This window comes from Cololabis saira, chromosome 12 (genome assembly GCF_033807715.1).
Source record: "Cololabis saira isolate AMF1-May2022 chromosome 12, fColSai1.1, whole genome shotgun sequence".
NCBI lineage: Eukaryota > Metazoa > Chordata > Actinopteri > Beloniformes > Belonidae > Cololabis > Cololabis saira.
The window spans coordinates 35,301,861-35,325,570 of NC_084598.1; the positions used below are offsets into that span (position 1 = coordinate 35,301,861).

The window sequence follows — 23,710 nt, forward strand, 5'->3', positions numbered from 1 at the left end:
CTCAGGACAGTCTAACATGAAACAATGTTGTGCAAGTAGGTGCAGAAACACGGCACACGAGCCCGTCTCAGATGGGCAGAGAGATTATGGGTACGTGTGCCGTGGTCACAGTCCACGTTTTACTTTCAGAGTTTGAGGAAAACACAAGTCTTATCTTTTGTTCTACGTGCAAAAGATAAAAAAAAAAAGACTATCCAGGTTGTTATCAAAAAGGGGCCAAAGCTAGCATTTGTGATGGCGTGTTGCAGCATCAGCGCCGATGGCTGCACCGACTCATTCACTCATCATTCTGCACGGCTTCATAGACACAAAGCCGGCTGCCGTCTAGAGCTGCTTCCTATTGAAAATGTATGTTGCATCATGAAGGGGAGAACCAGACAAGTACAACCATGGACTGACACAGACGCGGAAATCGAGTATTCGGCAACAGCTGACGCACATTCCTTCCCCCGAATCTGCAATAACGAGCGTCCTCAGCCCCCAAACAAAAGTGGAGTTAAATTGAAGGATGATGTAACACAACAGTAAACGTGCATCTCTCACAACTTTTCTGAGGGTTTTTGCCATCAAATTGTAGATTTTTGGTATTTTCTTAATACAATAAAGACGCTCAGTGACGACACAGTTATTTAAAGGTTCAGTCAATGAATCAATTTCAGTCTGAAAATGGAGTTTTGGGAAAAAGTCGGTTGTTGATTAGTAGGGGTGTAACAATATATCGTGCCACAAAATTTCGTGATACAAAAACGTCACAATACGTGTCGTGGAGGTGACAAAGTGTATTGCGATATTGGAATATTAATATTAATCTATTGTGTTGACTAGTAACACGCATCCGAAAAAAGAAAAAAGTCAAATCATACATGAGAGAAACTATTCAGTTTGTGGCAAAATATTTTTATTGTATGAAACTGAAGATGCATAATGCAAACCTGACATTTACTTTTAGTTCAGTTTGTGGAAAATGGTTGGCCTGCCTTTCTCTTTAAAACTTAAACAGTTATAAAGCATTACAAACTGTAACAATAGGGCAAATGCACAGCATTGTTTTGTATTTTGTGTCTTTCAAATAAAAGACCATTTTTTCCAGTCATATGTTCCTCATGCAAGGTTGTTAAAAAATACTGCTATAATATCGTATCGTATCGTTATCGTTACCTCAATATCGTGTATCGCACCGTATCGTGAGATTAGTGTATCGTTACACCCCTATTGATTAGACATGTGTCCACCATCGCTTCTGGTTTGAGAGTTTAACCTTTTAACAAGCCGATATTTGGTTTTTATTATCTCCCTGAAGCTGCCTCTGCTTAGACATGAGACAAACTTTTTTTTTCTTCTTTTTCTTTGATCGGGATTAGTCATGTTCTGTCGACGCTCCGGCCCGGCTTCCTTGCAGAGCTCCTGCCAATCCCCAAAAGTCGTTTTATGGGAAATGTTGTGTGAGCAAGGAAGACGTTATTATTTTTAAATCTCTTCCATCTCTATCTGTTCTCTTCCCTCCATGCTCTCTGCAGCTGTACTGGCCCGCCAGTCCGGACCGCGTTCAGGAATGCCTCATGGCTGGAAAAGACCCAGAGGTGATTCAAGACACACGCACACACACACAGATGTACATGCAAACACTGTAATGTAAGGACGGCGGCATGCTAAACCTTTGCGTTACCATGAATGTAGGCAAGAGGCACTTGAGTCACACAGAAAAAGAAGCGCCTCCAGACAAAACTGCAACAGATATGAATCAGTGACCTACAGGTCAGGATATATCAGATCTTTTGTTTTGTTTTTTTTTGCCACCATTTACTCTGTTGCAGCGTTATACTACCAAACCAGTTCTGTCTAAAACGCTCAACAACAAAACCAAACAGTTGTACGACCGATGACAATCTCCAAGCGGAACTAAAGCTGAATGATGCTGATTCATGTGGGAACTGTAAACAAACAGAATCTCATAACCTGGTTGGGAAATAAAGATCCAGGTTGAGGAAGTACAAAATGAAGAGTGACTTGCAATAATGCAAATAATAAAAAATGACACAGACTCATAAGAAAGTGGTAGAAAAAAGCTATGACTTCTCACACTGTGGTCTCTCTGCGTGCACGTTTCTCTCTGGGCAGTTGGAGTGCGCTAACTTCCTGCGAGTCCTGCAGCCTTTTAATCAGACTCACCTGTACGTGTGTGGTACCGGAGCCTTCAACCCCCGCTGCACTTTCATCGCTACCAGCATCTTCCACCAGGTAATACCCCAGTCATGCAACGCATATATGAACTTTTAACCAGCATTCAGCTAAAAATCACTCTCTCAGTTACAACTAGACGTGGTAATCAGTGTGTCAAATGTGAATTATTGTATTTATTTAAGATTTTGTGGCTCTAGCTGCCTCACAGGCAGAGACTTAGACCTGGTTATCTTGCGTGAGGATGATAGTCTTCCACACACAGTAACTGTCTGGTTCCCCGAAATGGGATTTATTTATTTATTTTTATTTTTTTATAGCAAATGCCTTACATTTACAGATGTGAAACATTCTCACCTGCCATATTTTGTGATTTTAATGATCTGCCGGCAATGAATTTGACCAAGAAGTAATAAAAAGTTGTTTGGCTTGAAGGTAAAATGGACCAAAAAGACAGATTGTAAAAAGCAGGTGCAAAACTGAAGTCTTGACTGGTTCCCAGATAGTTTGTGTGTTTATCTTGTTTAACTTTGTGGAAAAAGTCAGACAAATCTCGGGAGTTGTACCTTTTTCTACTCCGCATGACTGCATCGCATCCATACAGCTGTTAACACGCTCGTTTACAAGCTTCAAGCTGCAGGTTTTTGAAAGTTGCATCATAAATAAAAGTATAAACACAAACTGATGAGATTTGAACAGGCTGACTACAATGTTTTATGAATGTTCTACTCCCGCCGCCCAGCATCCTCCGTGTGTGTCCAGGCTCCCAGCCCCTATACCTAGCTCTGCGAGCAGCTGAAATATCACATGTGGCGTCTGCCCCTATGCCCACATACCTGCCAGAGTTCATATTCTGCCATCTGTCCAGAATATGAAGAGATACTCATTCGTCACTATGGCTGTCCTGCGGGGGCCAGCAGGGACTTTAGATTTATTTGACGTTTCAAAGTCAAATACAGTGTAATTCCAGAGAACGAGAGTGTCTCCCGTTTGTGTAAGTTATGCAGGGTGTCCCGTTTCAGTTATGGGAGTCTGGCTGTTTGTGCGTGAGACTGAATGTTTTGGAAATGAAATTCAAACCCCCAGCATTTGCGTTGGTGTGAAATGAGCGATTTTTAGGGTTTTTACAGGAGTCTGGTTATAAGCATTCCTGCATTAGTGTTGCAGCAGCATGTACATGTGTGTATTTATGTGTGTCGGAGACCCGCTAATTCCTTTAAAGGCCTCGTGAGTTCACCGCAGAGGTTCAGACGCGGTTCTTAGAGGAGCCGGCGGTGCAGACTGCTTTAAGACTTCACAGACTTTACAATCCCTCTGTTTAACCTGTTGGCCTCAATTAACTGTTCTCTGTGTGGATTTGTGTTCTTTACGGCTTTTTTCTGTTTTGTACATTAGTGGATGTATAGGGTTATTAATTTCACCCGCTCTGAATGAGTCTGTCATCCATCTTTCTGCTCTGCTGCTTTTTCTTCCGATCTGACATCTGTGTCTGCTTTTCTTTGCCAGTCCGAGCACCAGACTCTCTCCTACAGCCAGACCGAGTGTGGGAAGGGGAAATGCCCCTACGACCCATTTCAGAAAACCGCTTCTGCCGTCGTTGGTAAGATGTTTCTTCAAAGCTCAACCCAAGTGAAATGTCAGGTGCAAGAAGTTTATGACTCAAAACGTTTGGCTGTGCGTGGATGATCAAATCTCCAGTTTCTCATCAGCAGAACACAACCTGCAGCGCAGAAGTTACACTTGTAGTTGTTTCTAGGCCTGTGTTGAAAAGATCGATTCTCCGATTTTAAATCGATTCTCATATTAATTCCTAAAAATCGATTCATATGTCTAAAGATCGATTTAAAAAAAAAAATATATATATATATTTTTTGTTTTTTTTTTTGTTTTTTTTTTCATCATTACATTACAACTTTTGATACTTTTTTGTTTATGCCCAAAAAAGGAATATTTTGTTGGCCACGAGAATAACTGGTGCCATGTTTTTGCCTTTAAATATGTTTAAAGGTATGAAAACATTAGAGTTTTCAGTAATAATTGCATACATTTCTTTGCTTTATATACTGCCTTGGGGTTACATTTGTATAAATGCTAAAAACCAAATTCTCATAAATGGGGAAAAAATAAAAGCGATTTCTTTCGTCCTCTGTTTCCCCCCTGGATCTGTTTGGTAATTCTGCCCCACACGATGTTTCTGAAAGCAGTTCTATCAGCATTCTGGGAGGTGATTGGTCCTTACAGCATCATTAGCTGCCGATACTTGCTGTTGAATCTCAATATAATACTAGTATCAATATATTGCATAACTAGACAGTCATATAATTTATGCAACAGCTGAAAAAACAGTTTTAATAACAGTAACCCAAATCAATATCGGATCGAATCAAATCTTGATAATCGATTCTGAATCTTAAGAATCGGAATCGAATCGATTCTTGATATTTGAATCGATCCCCAGCCCTAGTTGTTTCTGTCTGTTGGGAGTAATTTGTTGACACGTGTGGGAATTATTTGCAGCATTTCTGCATTTTTCTGAATGAAATATTAATCGAATGTGTGTTTTTTTGGGTACAATGTGCAGATGGAGAGCTGTACGCAGGCATCACGTCAGACTTCATGAGCCGGGACTCAGCTTTCTTCCGAAGTCTCGGCAACCGCCACGTCATCCGCACTGAGCAGTACGATTCCACCTGGCTGCAGGGTGAGTGCAGAGAGAAATGATGCAGAAACCCCAGCATTCCTTGTTTCTGCAGTAAAGTTGAGGAGGCTGAGAAAGATGCTTTTAAATTTTAACTTCCCCCTTTCAAGGTGGATCGAATCCACCATTAAAGTCTGCCGTATATGAACCATCACATACTGCAAGCAGACCACCTTTACTGTTGGTTTCAGTAAAGAATATCATGCTTGTTGAACAATTGGCTATTGAAAACTGTAAACAACATATGTATTACATGTAGTTTGTTTTGTTATCGAGCAAAACACAGAGGTATCTGGATCTCGATCCAGCTTGTTTGAACCTGATGGGAGACATTTGAACATATCTGTATATTTGGAAAGTGCCATACTGATTAAATTCCTATTAGTTTAAGCATTTATACACAACCCAGCTCTCCCTTTATTTATGATTTTGTAAACTAGATATACGAAACTGAAAGGTGTACACTAGGACATCTCTAAATCAGCATCTCTAAAATCATCCCACATGCCCGACGGGGTTTTTTTAGTTTATCAGGCCGACGTGTCGACGTCTGCTGCTCACAACAACATGATACGTGCTCACTCTCGCTGCTCTGTCTAAACTTCATGGTCTCTGTGCGCCGCCTCAGTCTAACATACATGTTACCTGCGTATCGCTGTAGATATACAGTGTGACATTTGATTGGCTGGTATTGACCTGCCTGCCTGTGTGTTCTTCTGCATGTCTCCAGGTGCCCAGTTTGTGCGGGTAGCGCCACTGTCTGAAACTGATAACCCAGAGGACGATAAAGTCTACGTGTTCTTCACCGAGCGTGCTCAGGAGGCAGAGGGGGCCGCTGGCAAGGTGCTCCACTCCAGAGTGGCACGTGTCTGCAAGGTACGGGCTGTGTTTGTTGAGCCAAGATAGTGACATCTCCAACCTGTCTGGACGTAGTTTACGTAAAGGAGCTTGCCTGCAGGGCGGAGCATGTATGTGCCACTCAAGGTGTGTGTGTGTTCCTGTCAGAGGTGGGTAGAGGAGCCAAAAATTGTACTCAAGTAAAAGTACTGTTACTTCAGAATAATATGACTCAAGTAGAAGTAAAAAGTAGTCATCCAAATAATTACTTGAGTAAAAGTAAAAAAGTACTCTGATTTTTTTTTTTTAAACACAACCATTCAAACAGACAAAAGTACAAAATAATCATCTTCAGGCAAATTAAATCAATAAAATAATAAAATAAATTAAAATTAATAAAAAGTAAAAAATAGTTTAAATGAAAAGTAAATTCAAGTACTTTTTTCTTTTCTTTTTTCTTTTCTTTTTTTAATTCTATTTTCATTCATGTTCTACATGCAATTTTTATGATATATTATTATTTTTTATTTTTTTTTATTTTGTATCCTCATAACTATTTTGTTAAATGTTATTAGGTGGGGGCTCCTCATAAGCCTACTGGCTTGCTCGCTCCTCCCTGCACAGTTTCTTTTAACTGCACTTATTTGTGTAATGTTATTTTTTTATGTTATGTGCTAAATAAAACTAAACTAAACTAAATTAATAAATAATAACTTAAGAAAATAAGCACAAGTAGCACAAAATTTCAAGCCTTTGTGCTTTTCTTTTTTAACCAGGCAGAACTAGAACAGGCCCATTAACTCATAGAAACTCTGTGTGTGTTTGAGTCTGTATATGTGACAAAACATGCAAAAACAAACATTTTTCCCAAAGAATCACTCAGTGATGTCATGAGATTGACGCGTACGTGGATAAAAGGGATAAAAGAAAAGTAACAGCTCAACGTAGCCTAATGTAGCGGAGTAAGAGTAACAGTTTCTTCTTCACAAATCCACTCAAGTAAAAGTATAAAGTATAGTGATTCATAACTACTCCTAAAAGTACAAAATTTCCCAAAACTTACTCAAGTAAATGTAACGGAGTAAATGTAACTCGATACTACCCACCTCTGGTGAAAAGGCGACGTGTGTGTGTGTGTCCGCTGTCATGTTCTTGCTGGTTTGTTTGTGTGTTTTATGAACTGTTTATGTTCGTCACTATCGCTGTCTTCTGCTCCACAGTGATAAGCAGTGAAGGTTTTTAGCGTTGTGTCTCTTCACGTAAAAATACGTGGACACATTTATGCACGCTAGTTTGTATATTTTTACGTGTTCTGTGTTAGAGTTATTTTGACAGAAAGTTTATTTTCAACAGCCGTCAGAACGAGGTTCACTGAAAATGATAGATTATAGACGCCCACATGTGAAGCATCATTTGATTGGATTGTTTGAACTCTTGTGCAGAACGACATCGGAGGCCAGAGGAGTTTAGTCAACAAGTGGAGCACCTTCCAGAAGGCTCGCATGGTGTGTTCAGTTCCAGGAGCCGACGGCATACAGACACATTTTGACCAGCTGCGTGAGTACACACACACACACAGACAGACACACACACACACACACACACACACACACACACACACACACACACACGCACCCACGCACGACTGCCAAGTGCATTACACGCATAATCACGCCTCAGCTGCTGGTAGCAGCAACAGCTGGAGCTCTAAATGTTTCATAAAAGAGGGGTCTTTTTTTTTTCTTCATAAATTTTACCAGTTTCTGTGTGTGTGCGTGTGTGTGTGTGTGTGTGTGTGTGTGTGTGTGTGTGTGTGTGTGTGTGTGTGTGTGCGTGCGTGCGTACCTGCGTGTGTGCGTGCGTGTTTGTTTGAGATGGCAAAGGTTCACGAACTGAGCAGAAGAAATATTAAAAAAAGGCTTAAGCGCCGCCTCAGTGTACTGTATGTCTGCATAGCTCCGTCGTTACCACGGTGACCAGCAGCCGGTCACCTTGGGTTTGCCTTTGTGCTTCAGCTTCGGTTGTCACGGCAACTGGGCCCAACATTGGGTTGATTTTTATTCATTATGGAGGATCCGCAACGATGCTAATCAAGTGGTTGAGTGTGTTTGTGTTGAGGAACGGGTCCGTCCACTCGTGCTTTTAGTTAGTGCTTTAATAAACCAAGATGTTACTGTAGTTCTGTGGATTCTAAAAAACTCCTTAATTAAGTATCAAGATCTAAATTTTTGTCCATAAGTTTAAAATTCATGTTGTGAAGCCACGGAGAGCAAAAATTTAAATTATGAGCAGAACTAAGACCCTTTTCTGTTATGTATGTGTGTGTGTGTATATATATATATATATATATATATGTATATATATGTGTATATATATATATATATATATATATATATATATATATATATATATATATATATATATATATATATACATATACACAAATACATATTAATCTCATCACATCCGTGTAATGATCGTATGCTTCTTAGCTGCTGTTATTTTTGATGGTTAACACCTACCAAGGCACAGAACTATTAGCAGAACTAATAATTCATCAGTAAAAATGGATTATAAAAATGGCTGAAAAACTGATATTTTGCTTTTGTTCAAGGCAATGAATACAAGGTTAACCGTAGCCTGTTCAGGAAGTTTTTTTAAAATGGAAACAATGGTTAATCATGGTTGTGGAATGCCAACTGGAACATGAGGAAGGCAGCTGCAAAATCCAAATGACGAATGCCTGACATTTTGTAGTTCTGCTGATCGCCGGCTTCCACCTCATTGGCACGGAGCACCGCTCCATTAACCATGCCAGCAACGGCAGGCGTGGATAATGGAGCAGTGAGCCACCTTCCCACAACATCTCCAAACACCCAGCTACGCTGGAAGCAGATGCATCGTGGTGTGTGTGTGTGTCAGGCAGTACAAATGAACATGTGCAGTGTTTCCTGACGACGTTTAATCCACTGACGAAAACCTAAAGCTTCAGTTGCAGTTCAGAGACGATGTGAAGGGACTGCAAAGAAAAGGCTTGATAATCTAGAGCGCTGACAGCAGTGATGTCATGAAATGTCAATGCCGGCGCCCAGCGGTCGCTTTGACCTCTGGGTTAAAGGTCCGGCTCTGGTGACACCCTCTAGCTGTGTGCATCCCAAATTTGAAGATGTGGTGTAAAAGGGCTTTGAGATCAAACACTGTGGGCAAAACACTATGTCATATTCCATATGTTGCATGGTGATTGAATATATCAGCCCTGAGCTGAGCATCACTAAAGGATGAGTAATATTGGTATATAACTCTGGGGGTGATATATGACAACATTCCGACTCAAGTGTTTGCTAGTATAACTTGTGACTACTACTGGAATTGCTAATTATTGATCTAAGAAATAATTATTAATCTCTAGATAACCCATTTCGGTTTCGTTCTCATTTTATTTTCTTATTTAAGTTTACATTCATTGCACTACTACTACTTTTTTGTTATGTCACTATATTAGTATCTTTTTATTTTTTATTTATTTACTATTTTTTTTAATTTTTATTATTATTTGTTTTATTTTTTATTTTTATTTTATTATTATTATTTTTTTGCTATTCCGAAAGGAAAATTAATGATGATAACCGTGGGGGGAGGGATGGGGAGAGGGAGAAAAAAAAAAAAGGTATGTTCATCTGTTTTGCTCTGTATTGGGGAAACAATCTGCCAATAAAAACATATATATATATATATATATATATATATATATAAAAAAAAAGGATGAGTAATGGCTGAGTAGTCAAAAAATTAATATCTACTTTGTCTTTTCCTAAACACTTTTCTACAACCTTGGAGGATTGTATATTTGTACTGTCAGCGAAGGAGGATGAGACTCAGACTCACCATCTCTGGCCTCCGAGGCCGCTGGGGGTTTTGACAGGACTTCAGATAGAGGGGAATATGAACAACACGCTGCACATACAGCAACACAAAGCAGTTAGAATAATAGAAAAGTAAGCCGAAGGGGGGAACCTGTGCAGATATAGACATAAAGATTAGGGAATATCATGCTTCCTCACAACACTTGCTCATTTATCCCTCTGAGTTTTTTCTAATTGCTCCTTGGAGGATGAGGTTTATGGAAAAAAAAAAAACAGAACACATGCAGTTAGCTGGAATTACTTTCTTATCGTGCTTCATGTAAACGGAGGATGTCCAGAGTAAACGGAGAGAAACAGCTAGAATTATAATCTCTTTATACAGAACATGGACATATACAGTAAAGGATACACTCTCTGATGTTGTCCAGCTCTTACACACTCATATGTGATAGTAATAAACCAGGGAAGGCATCTGCAAACACACACACACATACACGCTGCTTTTCACTTGTTGACACACATTTGCAAGCCTCAACCTGTCTGTGTACACAAAACAATTCAGACTTGTCGGGAGCATAAACATTTTTTTTACGCAGCGTGCCTGTGGCTATGCTTTACACATCTGATAAGGCTGCATACTAATTTGTTTGTGAATACACCTCAGCAGCCCCACACACACACATACGCTAAACCACAAACCCCATATCCAGGAGATTAACGCATCGGGTCAAGAATGCTGTCAGTGTTGTGTTTACGCCACGCTCCGCCACACAGAAACACTACAAATCCCATAAATCCTTGAGGGTCTGTGGGTCCCTCACTGCAGCACAGTCGGGAGACACCACTCCAGTGTCTGCATTCATGAGAACCTCAAGTCATTCAAATGCATGTAAGGTTTTTGCAGGTGCTGCCTTGGGCCAACATGAGAGAAATCAATCAGACCCGTTCACAGGAAACACTGCGTATACAAAGGTGTCACTTTCCTGCAGACTGCTGCCTCTAGTGGCACAAAATGACACACACAGCAGCTGTGTTTGGGTTCAACTCCATTCTGCTTTCCTACTGTTTTTTTTTTTTTTTTTTTTTAATAATCACAAGTATATAGCAGTAACCTGAATGCTTAAAGCCACAATGTGAAGGATTAGAAAATTCCTTACTTGAGTGTCATCTAGTGAGACCGTCACTCTTTTCTTGTCTCTAACCTGTGAGCTAAAACGAAAGGTACCCCCCCCATGCAACAAAGAGGTATTACAGATGCAGAAGAGTTGTTACTACATAGTGTGGCTTTAACCCTTGTGCTGTCTTTGGGTCAAAATTACCTTCTTTCCTCCTGCCATGCTCTCTCCTTCCTTCTTCCTTTCCTCTTTTCATCCTTTTTTACCATCCTTTACTTCTTTTTCTTCCTACCTCCCTTTCATCATTCGTTCCTTTATTACCTTCTTAGCTTTTCCTTCCTTCTTTCCTTATTTTCTCCATTCCTTCCTTCTTCTCTCCCTCCCTTCTTTCCTTTTCTCCCTTCTTTCCTTCCTTTCCTCCCTTCCTTCCTTCTTCCCTCCCTTCTTACTTTCCTTTTCTCCATTCCTTCCTCCCTCCGTTCTTTCCTTTTCTCCCTTCTTTCCTTCCTTTCTCCCTTCCTTCCATCTTTTCTCCCTTCTTTCCTTCCTTTCTCCATTCCTTCCATCTTTTCTCCCTTCTTTCCTTCCTTCCATCTTTTCTCCCTTCCTTATTCCCTTTCCTACTTCCTTCCTTCTTTCCTTCTTTTCTCCTTTCATCCTTACTTTCTTCTCTCATTCCTTCCATCTTTTCTCCCTTCCTTCATTCCTTCTTTTCTCCCTTCACCCTCCCTTCACCCAAAGACAGCACAAGGGTTAACGAAACCAAGAGAGTTAATTAGATCAGAAATCATTGGTCTGTGTTGTGCAGAGCAGTTTTATACAGTTATGTTTATACAACAACTGGATTCATTGAAACACATGTGTGAGGGCATGCTTTTTTGGATATGTTTAAGCTGATAAGAACTTATTTAAGCCTAACTGATCCAGCGAGTAGTGTCTTTCCAAAACCACCATTCTGTTTTTGGTGACGATGGTACTTTGTTTCAGGAGTCATATTATTGCAGGAAACACCTAACGAGGCTAAAAACAGTCAAACTGGGTCAGGAGCTGTCCAACACAAACTTTAATCCCACTAATCATTTCTGGGATGTACTGGAGAAAAGTTAGGCAACGGTCCAGCTCTCCCATCATCCATAATAAATCTGGGTGAAAAAAAGAAAGAAGATAAATGTTTTAACATTGCGTAAGCTCATCAAAACAATTTCACGGTGAACGTGTTCAAAGGAACGAGTAGTGGACTTGTTGCACTGTGTGTAGTTTATCCAGTATTTTATCATACTTGACTTTTTTTCACACAGTTTTTTAACAAAAGGATCTGGTTTGCCGTTGCCACATGGACTGATTCACAAGACTGCATCACTTTGGGTTCACCGTTGTGTTGTTTTTGCGTGTCTGGCGGTGCTCACTCTCATGACTCTCGCTGTCACTCTTCTGGCTCTTTTTGTTGATGCTCCTAGCGAGAAACAAGTCAACCGTCTCTAAATCGTAACGATCAAAAAAAGGGTCTGTCAAGTGGGAGTTAAAAGGTTCGCGTCGGCATCACAGGAAAAGATTCCCAGCTGTTTACTGCTGTTGTGGAGCGTTTATGAAGAACAGTCATGCGATGAGGTTTCAGAGCTGGAGACAGACGAGCCTCTGTGGCCGGAATCACGGTGATGACTGACACATCCAGATATTTTCAGACATTTTCATCATCTATTTTTGTCTGGGTGTGTAAGATTCGGCGTTCCAGACATTAGACAGAACCCATGCTCTTTCCATAAAAAGGACACACGGAACATGACTGGTACAGTTTGTGAAGTACATGTGGTACATTATTAATCTCTGTCGTACACAACCATACTCTCGCTACTTAATGCTTCTTTGCACTTGTGGTTGGATGTCAGCTGTATTTCACTGGCTCTGTGCTCTGTAAATGACCATAAAGTTGAATCTAAACTATTCTAAAGAGGAAGTAAGTGAACTCCTTATACCCGGGAGCCCCCGGTACAGGGGGCTCATGTCATTTAAGAACATAAACCTGAGATTAGGAATACCTAAAGACCCAAGGACTGTATATCTGGGACTTATGCCTGTTGAAGTAATTGGAAAGAGAGACATCTACCTCTTCAAAATATTGACTGTTGCTGCTAAGAAGGCCCTGACAAGACTCTGGATGAGAAGCGATCCCCCAGGGCTGAGACAATGGCTCGACATTGTTGAAGAAATATACGCCATGGAAACATTGACTTTTTGTTTGAGAATAAGAGGAAGGGATTTTGCTCAAAAGTGGCAAAAATGGTCGACATTTAAGGTCAAATACCAGCCATGCCCCTAAAGAAGGGAAAGAAAAGAATGGCAAAATATTACATCTACCCCAGGAAGTTATGTTATGATTGTTACTATCATTTTTTATTTCTATTATTAATATTTTTTTTTTCTCTTTCCTTTCTGTGTAACTTGAAAAAGACAAAATAAAAAGTATTAAAAAAAACAACCTGAGATTAGGCTAAGGCTTTACTTATTAGATTAGTAAAGGCTTTCAAGAGTGATGATGGTTAGCAGGTGAACTGGACACTATCTGTTTATCTTCTGATTTACGTGAAAAGTAGCTGTAAGTTTATTTGTAAGTATGTATGTGGATCAAAATTCTTTTGAAATGAACAAGTAAAAACAAAGCAACCACATTAAGAGCACATCCTCGTTTGAAGGAGTGTGGTTGTCCTCAGTTTGCTGGTTGCACATTCATTAGTATCGGGGTAACCCTGCAGAGATGGTAGTTGTTTCTCAAGCTGTGGTAGATTTCTGTAGTTAGATATGAGCGTGAGCTGCTGCTACTGTGTAGACAGGTCAAATGGACCTGTCACACCACTTTTTATCCACCTGTTGTTGCTCCAGTTTTGGAGACTCCCAGGTGAGAGGCTTTGACTGATATAGACAGTTTTTTTTAACCTTTGTTAGTTTTTTGCTCATGGTGAGAGCATTCAAACAAGCAGAAATTAGTACCGGGTCAATGAATCCCTGCAACAATTACACATTTGTCATTAAACCAGCCTTTTTGAGCTTTTTACTTATTTACTCATCGGCACTTTAACACATTTGTTTTCCAAGGAATTATTGAGGATTTTCTTCTAAATCAAACAATTTTATTATTATGTCTTAAAAAGCAAATTTAAGTAGGCGAGGGAGGAAAAATACACCCTGCAGAAGTCTTTTGCTCCAGTTATTGACCCTGCGACCATGACTGATGGCAGCTAAATACCAGGAACAGCAGGTGTGACATTTGTGAGATTGATGTTTTAAGGGCAATCCTTTTCTCCCTCTCTTATCCAAAAGCCCTTCTTTCTTTCTTTTCAGAAACATATTCTTTCTTTAGGTCAGTTGTATCTTTTGTTCTTGCTAGGCATACTGAAGAAATTGATGTGAGAAGCCAAAAGCTTTAAAGCGAGGCTGGGGAGGACATTTATATTCTTTCTAAGAAAAGAAGTGAGGATGCAGCAGTTCAGTGTATTTCTGTCGGATGAATGAGTCATCACCCCACCTACTTTGCTTGATGATGCAAGCTTCATTTTGTTTTGACTCCCGGACCAACCCAATTTCATACTAGACTATATAATAACTTCACCTGCCCTGACCACGAATTATTTCAATTTCACCAAAAAAAAACACTCAAAATTTGTGTAACAACTATATTTTCTTTTGTCATTACAGTGTAAAATGCAGACCACAGCTGTTCTGTTATTGCTTTACTTAATAATTGTGGCATCTGTTGCCACATGCCGTTATCAGTGGTCATGACTGGTGTGAAGGATCCAAATGCAGGAAACCAGGGGCCGGATTCACCATATGTTCTTAAGAACGATCTTAAGAAATGTCTTAAGATCTAAAATTAAGAAGTTCATAAGAAAGTTCTTAAGTGCAATTCCTCAATATTTTCTTAAAAACCGTCTTAAGAACTGTCATTTCTTACGAATTTCTTATTTTTCCTACTTAAGAACTTCTTAAAATATGTCATTGCATTGCACGCGCCAACAAACAATATATAAAATACAGGTAGTTTGTGTCTTAACCGTCAGTCACTCACTAAACATGGAGAAGGAGAAAAAGAGATGCAGGAACTTTTCAAGGTTATGGTGGATGAGATTAATGTGCAGAAAAAATTACTATTGGGGAAAATTAATAATAATTAATTACCACGCTAACTAACATGCTAACTTACATGCTAAGTAACAAGCTAACTAACAGTTAACAGGCTCTTTGTGTAATTAATTACAAAGTATATTTTCAAACTATGACCTACTAGTCTAAACTTGTCTAAAACGTGTTGAAAAAGGATATATTACCTTTTCACAGAAGAAATTTTAAGACAGAAAAAAGTCAAGAACAAATTTGAGAACTTTTATTTCAAGAATACCATTTATTCTTAAGTTTTTTCTTAAGAAGAAACTTAAGAAGAAAGTTGAGAAAATACTTAAGAACTTTTTTGGAGAATATGACTCTCTTTTTTCTTCTTAAGACTGAACTTAAGAAAAAAAATGACACTTAAGAAGATTTTTTTTCTTAAGAATGTTTTGTGAATCCGGCCCCAGGGTTGCAGGAATAGATTATGTTTTTGTGAGTAAAGAACTGAAAAGCTCTGGCTTCAGTTGTCAGTAGGGCGTCAGTGAAACGAGGTTCAGGACCTGAGACATGAAAGCACCACTCGGATGTACAACCGGCTGCAAGACAGAAGTATATAGGAAGGACTGGCTATCAGAGTGTCTCTAATACTCAAAGAAGTGTTTCAATGCTAAAAGAAAGACTTAACAGAGTTTAGTATGACTAACAAGACACAGGTGTTGAGTCACGCACCAGGGAGGAACTTTAAACAGAAGTCCCAAAGCAAGAAAACACACCAGTAAACCACGAATCAACTCTAACAAAACAGGACAACCGAGCTAGACATAAATAACTAAATCAAAATCCCACGACATGACATCAGAGTTCTCACTGTGTTGAGTGTGTTCACTCTTTTGAAAGTCTTTTTTTAATTTGATTTGGTCTGCTGACTCCGGTGCCAGAGACCTGCAATTGAGTCTGATCTGGCACAAAGCTTTCCACAGTTCCTCCACTTCTCTACTTCCTTCCCTCCTGGTTGGGAGTTGAAATTAGATGGTTAAAAAAAAAAAAGATGAAAGATTCATGGTTAGCGATTGTGAGTGTGTGGACGGCGGCTGGTACGGCCTCACAGAGCTGCTCCCCTCACACATAAACAGCATAAACATATGTTGTCCTGTTGCTAATTCTAAGCCTGGATTGAGACGCTGTAATGTTTATGACATGTGGACAAACGTGCCGGTGACGTGTTTTCACACGAGGCCTGGCTGCATCCTAGAGCTGGGCGATATGGACCAAAAGTCATATCTCGATATTTTCTAGCTGAATGGCGATACTCGATATATATCGATATTTTTTCTGTGCCATAATTGGGGTTTCCCCCAAAGCATTATAGCATAGCATCTCTGTTAGCTTCATTTATTTCTGAGGCAAACCCTTAAAAAAACAGTCAGTTTTAATACAAAGCCTCGTGCCAAATTTCACACAGGTACATTTATTAACAGAGGTCTGCACAATATCAAAATGTATAAAACAAATGAAATAAAAATAAACTGCCTGCATATATAGAATAAAAATGCTTCTTGAATAAAATAAAACAAATATCCCTTTCCTGCATAACAATTAAATTAAAATACACTGTGCAATTAATACAATGTAGACAGTAACAGGCAGACTTTTCCACTGAGGTTGACAGTTGTGCAAATAACAAAACATTTGTGCAAATCTCAAATAAAACATTCAAGTCAATTTGTCACAAAATAAGCTATATCAAAATAATAAAAAAAAAAAATATATATATATATATATATTTTTAAATCGATATAAACAATATTGTCTTGTACCATATCGCGTTTGAAAATATATCGATATATATTAAAATCTCGATATATCGCCCAGCCCTAGTGCATCCACGGAGCCGCTGGAGTGAAAGTACTGGAGCACATCGTATCAGACGGACGATAAAAAGATTAGCAAGGTGGAATGAGGCGTTGTAGCAGGAGGTGTTGACCAGACAGGAGGACAACACGGGAGAAAGAGATGGAGAGTCGGAGGCGGCGCGGAGGAGATGATGGTGATTAGTGAAGAAGTTGTTGTCGAAGTGTTATTGCTTTTAAATTATGATGGAGAAGGTGAAGGAGGAGAATGAGTGAGAGAGCGGAAATGTAGCTCATTAGAAAGAGCGCTGGAAAACAAATGTGGCTTCAGGGTACGAATAAGGAAAATGAGGAAAGGAAGACAAAGTGGATGATCAAGAAAGGAGAAGAAGAGGTTTTGCCAAAAGAAATAAGATGTCACGCACAAAAAGGATTCAAATCATTTAGTTTTATATTAGCAGTCTCTACTTACGCGCTTTAGCGTCAGTTTATGTTCCACCAGAGGTAAAGTGGACTGACGGGGATCTAAATATTCACAGGAAGTGAAAAAGAAACCAGGAGAGAATGTGATTATAGAGTTTAACTAAGCCTGTAGTGCATGGCTGATTTATGGAAACGTATATGAGCTGCAGAAGAGGGACTGATTAGCAAGATGAAATAGGAAATGAAGGAGATGCTGTTGGCCAGGCAAAAGAGATCTTTGAAGATGGTGATTGAGGAGAAGGAAGTAGGAACTTTGTGTTGTTTGGACAGGATGGGGAAGACGGCAATGTGGTGAGTGCAGGAAGGGAAGACGTAAAATGAGAAAATGATGAAAAGACTATGTAATATAAGGTTTCGTGAAGAAGTGGAGTGCTGTGTGTTTGGTCTGCAAATCTGAGGGGTAAATGTTTCCTGATGACCCTTTGATGCCATGAAAAGGCGGCCAAGTGAAACTCATCCTGACCACGGAAGAGCCCTCGGTCTGGATAAAACTGTCAAACCTGAGTGAGACATCGACGCAAAGGTCACAGTTAATTCAGGACAAAACGTGTCCGAGATAAAAAAATATGGAATACCAGAGGATTGGGGTCAGTAGCCTGAGGCGGTTAAGGGGGTTAAAGGAGCAGAGGAGATGGAGTGAAGACTGTTATTAACAAATTACTGTAAAATGGTGCTTCCACGGAAAAGTGACAAAGAGGAGGAAGAGGCAACGAGGGGTGATTGTTGGTATTAAGGATGGCTGGACAGAGTGGTGAAATGAGGAGAATAGGGGTGTCTGCCTTGGGGGGGGGGGGGGGGGGGGGGGGGCTAAACAATGAGGGTAAGGGAGAGGAGGAAGAGGAGGAAGAGGAGGAAGATAGGGGGCTGGGGCTGCAGGTCTGCGGGCCAGACAAGACTATCTCCCCTCAGGGGAAACCGCCTTGTTTTGTTTAGGGAGAAAAAGACACAAGAACAATGCTCCAGAGAAAATGGGCCACACAGACAGACAGATGGATGGATGGATGGATGGATGGATGGATGGATGGGGAGACGGAGGGGAAAAATAGAGCACAAGAGGGAGGGATGGAAACGAGAAGGGGTAGTGAAAGTGAGAGACAAAGAGGCTGTGGAAGGAGGTGCATGATGAAAAGAAATTGACTGCGTTTACATGCAGTCAATAAGCCTTTTAAAACCCGAATATTGGCAATAACACGAATTTGCACGGCCATGTAAACACTAATAACCCCTTTGAATAACCCGAATTTGATCATATTCGGGTTTTTAAAAACCTGAATATGACCCCTGGGTTACTCCTTTTAAAACCCGAATATTCGGTCATGTAAACTCTCTCTATTCGCAAGGAATCCTGGTCTTTTGAGTCCAGGAAGTTCTTATAAACACGCCGAAACGCAAGACCATGCCACACTTTTGGAGTGAGGAGACTAATCACTTCATAAATGTAATGAAGGATATGAACAATTTGGCATTTGTAGACGGTAGAAAGACTTTAGAAAGACGGGATAGTGAGATTTACAAGAAGGTGAGCGAAAAGTTGCGCGAAGCAGCATTTGTTTGGAATTTGGATACAGGAAGAAGAAGCAGAAATGACGGGAATTGCATCAAGATATTGATCGAGATATCCCGAATGATTGATTACCATGTAAACGGAATATTCCGAATGTTTCAGTAACCGGAATATTAGTAATAACCCGAATTTTGACTGCATTTAAACGTAGTCATTGTAGTGCAGAAAGAATTTCTGTTTTGAAAGGAAACAGAACGTGGTTAAAAAGATAGAAAAGGTAGTAAAGCTTTTTCATATCACTGCTGTATGATTGAACTCCTTTCTGTTTCATTAAAAACTCCCCTGGACTCACCTGGTCACACACAGTCAGGTCACGACGGACAAACAGAAGCAGGCCGACCTAATATTTCATTCCCTCGGCGAGTCTAATTAATGCATGTGTGTTTGGTTTTTCCTCCGCCATTTGAGATTAACGACAATAACTTTCCTCCAGTTTAATAAATCAGGTAGGTGAGCAATGAAGTGAGGCAGAGGAGACGCTCAATCTGGAGTGATTTACACTTGTCACGGGGAGATAAGAGCGGAGTTTTGCCAGAACTCAGCTGTAAATAAGTGAGACGTCTTCTTCAAAGGGTGTCAAAGGAAAAATGTGCTGGCTGCATCCTCCAACTGTTAACAACGTCTTCACGTGGAGACGAGCGCTCACTGGAGCGATGAGAGCCCAGAGAGCAACTTTGAAGCAGAAGACATGGATTCACAGTTTCACCCTTCGGGGATTACCAAAGTTTGTATTAACTCTGCATATGACTTTTTCACTACTTAGTTTTCTCTCATTTCGTTTTGCACGTTACAGCGCGTGCTTTCCACCCGCCTCTCAAATGCAAGACTTTATTATGCACAGAAAATAGTTTTCCCTTTCTCTCGCCAGCCCTCATTTCTTTAGACATTCATGGCATGTTTTGACTTTGTTTCATGAATAGTTGTCAGTTTGAGAGGATTTCTAATCTGTGCTGTCCTTCAACAAGGATTTCTGCAGGATTTGAGAACAAATCATCATCAGATGTGGGTTGAGTTTCCAGCTTGTGGCTTATCTGAACAGATCCCTCTGCTGTTTCACTCGTTTATTGATATTTAGCGTAAAACAGTCGGCAGAGCCACTACAGTTACTGGCAAATGTTAACACATTAAATGTATAATGAAAGATGGTAAATTCAGCATCATTGATACAATGTTCACATGCAAATGATAACCTTTGCCTATCTTTTGATTTTTTTGATCAGTAAATCTTTAGCTAACGCACATTTTGAGTGTAGTTCTAGAGGTTGCGTTTTGATTCAAAATCAATGCTCAGTTCAAAATTCAGTTTCAGCATCTGGCTGGAAAGAAAGCTGAAGGAAACTTAAAGGCAGAGACACGTGTACATCCATATAGTTTATAGAGTTACTGAATGTTTGATTTGATGAAAGCAAAAATAAGATTTTTAAAAAGTTTAAACTGATTAGAGAACATACTTTTAGATAGGTAAAATTAGTAGCCTTAAACTGTAAGTGCGAAGCATGACAGGTTCCACAATTAAAATAAGCAAAAACATTACAACCATGTGAGAAGAAATGAGAAAAAGTCTGTCTTCACTGTCGCGGAATCAAAAATCCTCTCTCGTTTCAAAAGACATCGGTTTCTCTACAGACATGACTGTACTGAAGCCTCGATAGATAGATGCACTTTAATTAACCCAAGTTGGGGATATTTAAGTGTTACAGCGGCAAGGTTTGGACGAATTATACTAAAGCATAAGAAAGATATACAGTACCACACATCTGCACAGGTTGTATAACCCCCACAATCAGAATCAGAAAGAAGTTTATTGCCAAGTAGTTTTTTAACAGACACAAGGGATTTGTTGTGGTGATTTGGTGTAATACAAAAGAACAAATAATCTTAAGTGAGATATAAAATATAAAGTAAAAAGAAAAAATGTACAACATGTTGGTTTTAAAGTGCCAGAGCAATGAGTCACACAAAACACAAGTACATGTACAGATCTAAAAGTGCACACGCTATATTATGAATAAATATGTCTGGGCTATGAACTGTACACACCGTGCTTCATACAAATATATAAATGAGTGATAAATAAATAAATACATTTGACAAATTTGTCAAATGGAAACATTGCATTAGAAATATAATTCTCTATATCTTTTTAACACGTTTTACCTATATGTCCAGAAATAGAAATCAGCCCTGACTGAGATCAAACGTGCTCCAGAGGTTTTACAGTAACAGGTTTCTGTCTAAACTGTCTGCCAGTCAGGAGCTTTATTCCCTCCTTTTCATCTCAAAAGAACGTTTTTTTTGGTTTTTTTTAACGTTCCACATGTCAAACATGTGTCCCAGCAGCCGGCATCAATTGTTCAAATGGGCAAATACAGTAAGGTCCACGTTGGTAGATCCGCTCTGGTTAACTGCGGGTTAAACGTCCACTTGGACGCATCATAAATGGGTTTTATCTGCCCTCTAAGATGCCTGATCGTCAATGTCCTCACCGTGTTTAGTGAGATATCGTGTGTCAAAGCGCTCAAATAGGATCCAGCAGTCTGGTCGTGGGGCAATAAAAGTCCGTAAATCTCCCATGCCCCTCTTATGAAGATGGCTTATCCTCTGCTCGGAAGAAGAAAAACTTTGGAGGAGGTGTAGATGGATTCAGAGAGAACACGGCAGATATATCATCCAGACTAATAAAGCCAACCTGCCATAAAAATACATTAAAAAGAAAACAGAAAGAAAAGAAACCAAGACAAGTGGAAGGGGGGGGGGTACTAAAGGAATCTGAGAGATGATAACGGTTTTGATTGATGAAAGGAGTTGAGCAGAGAGGGGCATTCTTTGGGAGATGTGAACCGGAAAAGACAACTAACGAGAAATGATGGGAGAGTGGAGACGATGTGGGAAACATGATGGAGTGATATTCTCCTATAAGTACAGAAGAAGATAAGAAAAAACAACTCGTCTACGTTCTGGTTTATAAGCAGGAATATTACAGAAATGAAGTAATGATGCATTGAGGGACTAAACGTCCTCCCACAGTCGTCTCTTTGGGGCCGCTGCTTGTGGGTTTTCGTAGACGGCTCCGAACGTGCGTCCGGCTGCTTCTCCCGCTCGCAGTTTTGCAATTATGGTGTGTGTGTGCATGCTCGTGGTCATACATGCTGCTCTTGCTGTCTTTCAAGTGTGATTGCTCCTAAATCTGTCAGCGGGCACTAGGAATGGGCGATTTTTTACCGTTCACGATATACCGTCAAAAAAAATTCCTTAATTAAGAATTTGTCATCTTGTGGTAAAAACGATAAATTCCCGTTGATGATGTTTTTGTGTAAAGCTGATTTATGGTTCTGAGTTAAATCCAGAAAGAAAGAAAGAAAGAAAGAAAGAAAGAAAGAAAGAAAGAAAGAAAGAAAGAAAGAAAGAAAGATATGAGCCTGAAAGAAAGAAAGAAAGAAAGAAAGAAAGAAAGAAAGAAAGAAAGAAAGAAAGAAAGAAAGAAAGAAAGAAAGATATGAGCCTGAAAGAAAGAAAGAAAGAAAGAAAGAAAGAAAGAAAGAAAGAAAGAAAGAAAGAAAGAAAGAAAGAAAGAAAGAAAGAAAGAAAGAAAGAAAGAAATGAGCCTGAAAGAAAGAAAGAAAGAAAGAAATGAGCCTGAAAGAAAGAAAGAAAGAAAGAAAGAAAGAAAGAAAGAAAGAAAGAAAGAAAGAAAGAAAGATATGAGCCTGAAAGAAAGAAAGAAAGAAAGAAAGAAAGAAAGAAAGAAAGAAAGAAAGAAAGAAAGAAAGAAAGAAAGAAAGAAAGAAAGAAAGAAAGCATGGCGGATCTGAGTCATTCCAGTTTTGCAGTACAGGTGTAACTCATTTAATTGGTTTTTATCAATTAAATGTAATTGGTGTAGTTTAGTAGCATTTAGTATCTTTTAGAGCAGTGTTTTGGGGGCTCCAAAGACTGAATGTGGTGATAGATTTATAGTTACAAAGCTGGAGTTGAATTGGTATTTATTTTATCGTCATTTTTATCGTTATCGGGATAAATGCCAGAAATTATCATGAAACATTTTTTAATCCATACCGCCCATCCCTAGCGGGCACGTGAGGTGGAGACGAGAGACGAGATCCGTCCTCCTCCTGCAGGGTCGCCGCTCCACGGAGAGGCCACCTGAAGCTGCAGGAACGGCAGGAATGTGGGAACAGTGATTCGCTTCGCCGTTTCTCCTCAGCGTGAGCGTGGAGAAGACAGCAGACACACCAAGAGCAAATGCAGCGTCCACCGTTTACTTTTATTTATCTCAAATCTTGGTTGCGAGCGCCGTGAGATTTTAAGACCTTTCGAAATGTTTGCCGAACCAACTCTCGGAGCTGAATCGAGTCATTTATTTATAGATTATCACAGCATGCCACCCAGAAGACAAAGCGCTCTGTTGTCTGCTGCCGTGATGGAAGGATAAAACATTCCCAGCTCTTATCTGAGACAGAAGTGCAAAACAGGAAAACCTTTGAGTTACTGTGATTTAAATAAACTGTGAAAACCGAAGCCTGGTAGAAGCTGTGAGACCAAACAACTAAATAATACAGCTGTGAGAGAGAAAGAAATGTGAGAAATTACCTCGGAATAAGAGGAGAAAATTGTCAGAAATGGACTTCAAGAAAATTGGACATTTTCAAAGGCCAAATATCAACATGTCAACGTTTTTGAAAGTGTGTTGATAATGATAATGTATATTTATTTATTTAAAGGGAGGTTGCATACATTTCTTAAGAATATGATTGTGAACAGGAGTCTCCAGTTTGTCATCGCTGAGCAGCCGGTGTTCCTTTATCATCTGAAAAGAGCCAAACCTGATAAAGATTTAAATTAATAGCAGTTTTAGCAAAACAGTACAGTGGATTTCTGCACCACGCGTCGACTCCTTTGCATAAGACCATTATTTAACACCTTAGTATTTTTGAGCTTTGAGTTTATTTCGGTAAAAGCCCCAGAAGGGAACTTTTTTGGCTGGTTTTTGTTGAATGTATTCACGGGAGAACACAAGATCT

General features: G+C 39.6%; 1 protein-coding gene across 2 annotated transcripts in view; it reads left to right on the top strand.

Moving 5' to 3' along the window:
• Positions 1–23,710, top strand: part of sema3h (sema domain, immunoglobulin domain (Ig), short basic domain, secreted, (semaphorin) 3H) — a 68,316-nt gene that overhangs the window by 31,150 nt on the left and 13,456 nt on the right. For both annotated transcript variants that reach the window (XM_061736705.1, XM_061736706.1), the window contains exons 3-8: positions 1,518–1,580; positions 2,119–2,238; positions 3,685–3,778; positions 4,760–4,879; positions 5,607–5,752; positions 7,156–7,270. In XM_061736705.1, coding sequence (XP_061592689.1) covers positions 1,518–1,580; positions 2,119–2,238; positions 3,685–3,778; positions 4,760–4,879; positions 5,607–5,752; positions 7,156–7,270 — 658 coding nt within the window. The remainder of the gene's footprint in view (positions 1–1,517; positions 1,581–2,118; positions 2,239–3,684; positions 3,779–4,759; positions 4,880–5,606; positions 5,753–7,155; positions 7,271–23,710) is intronic.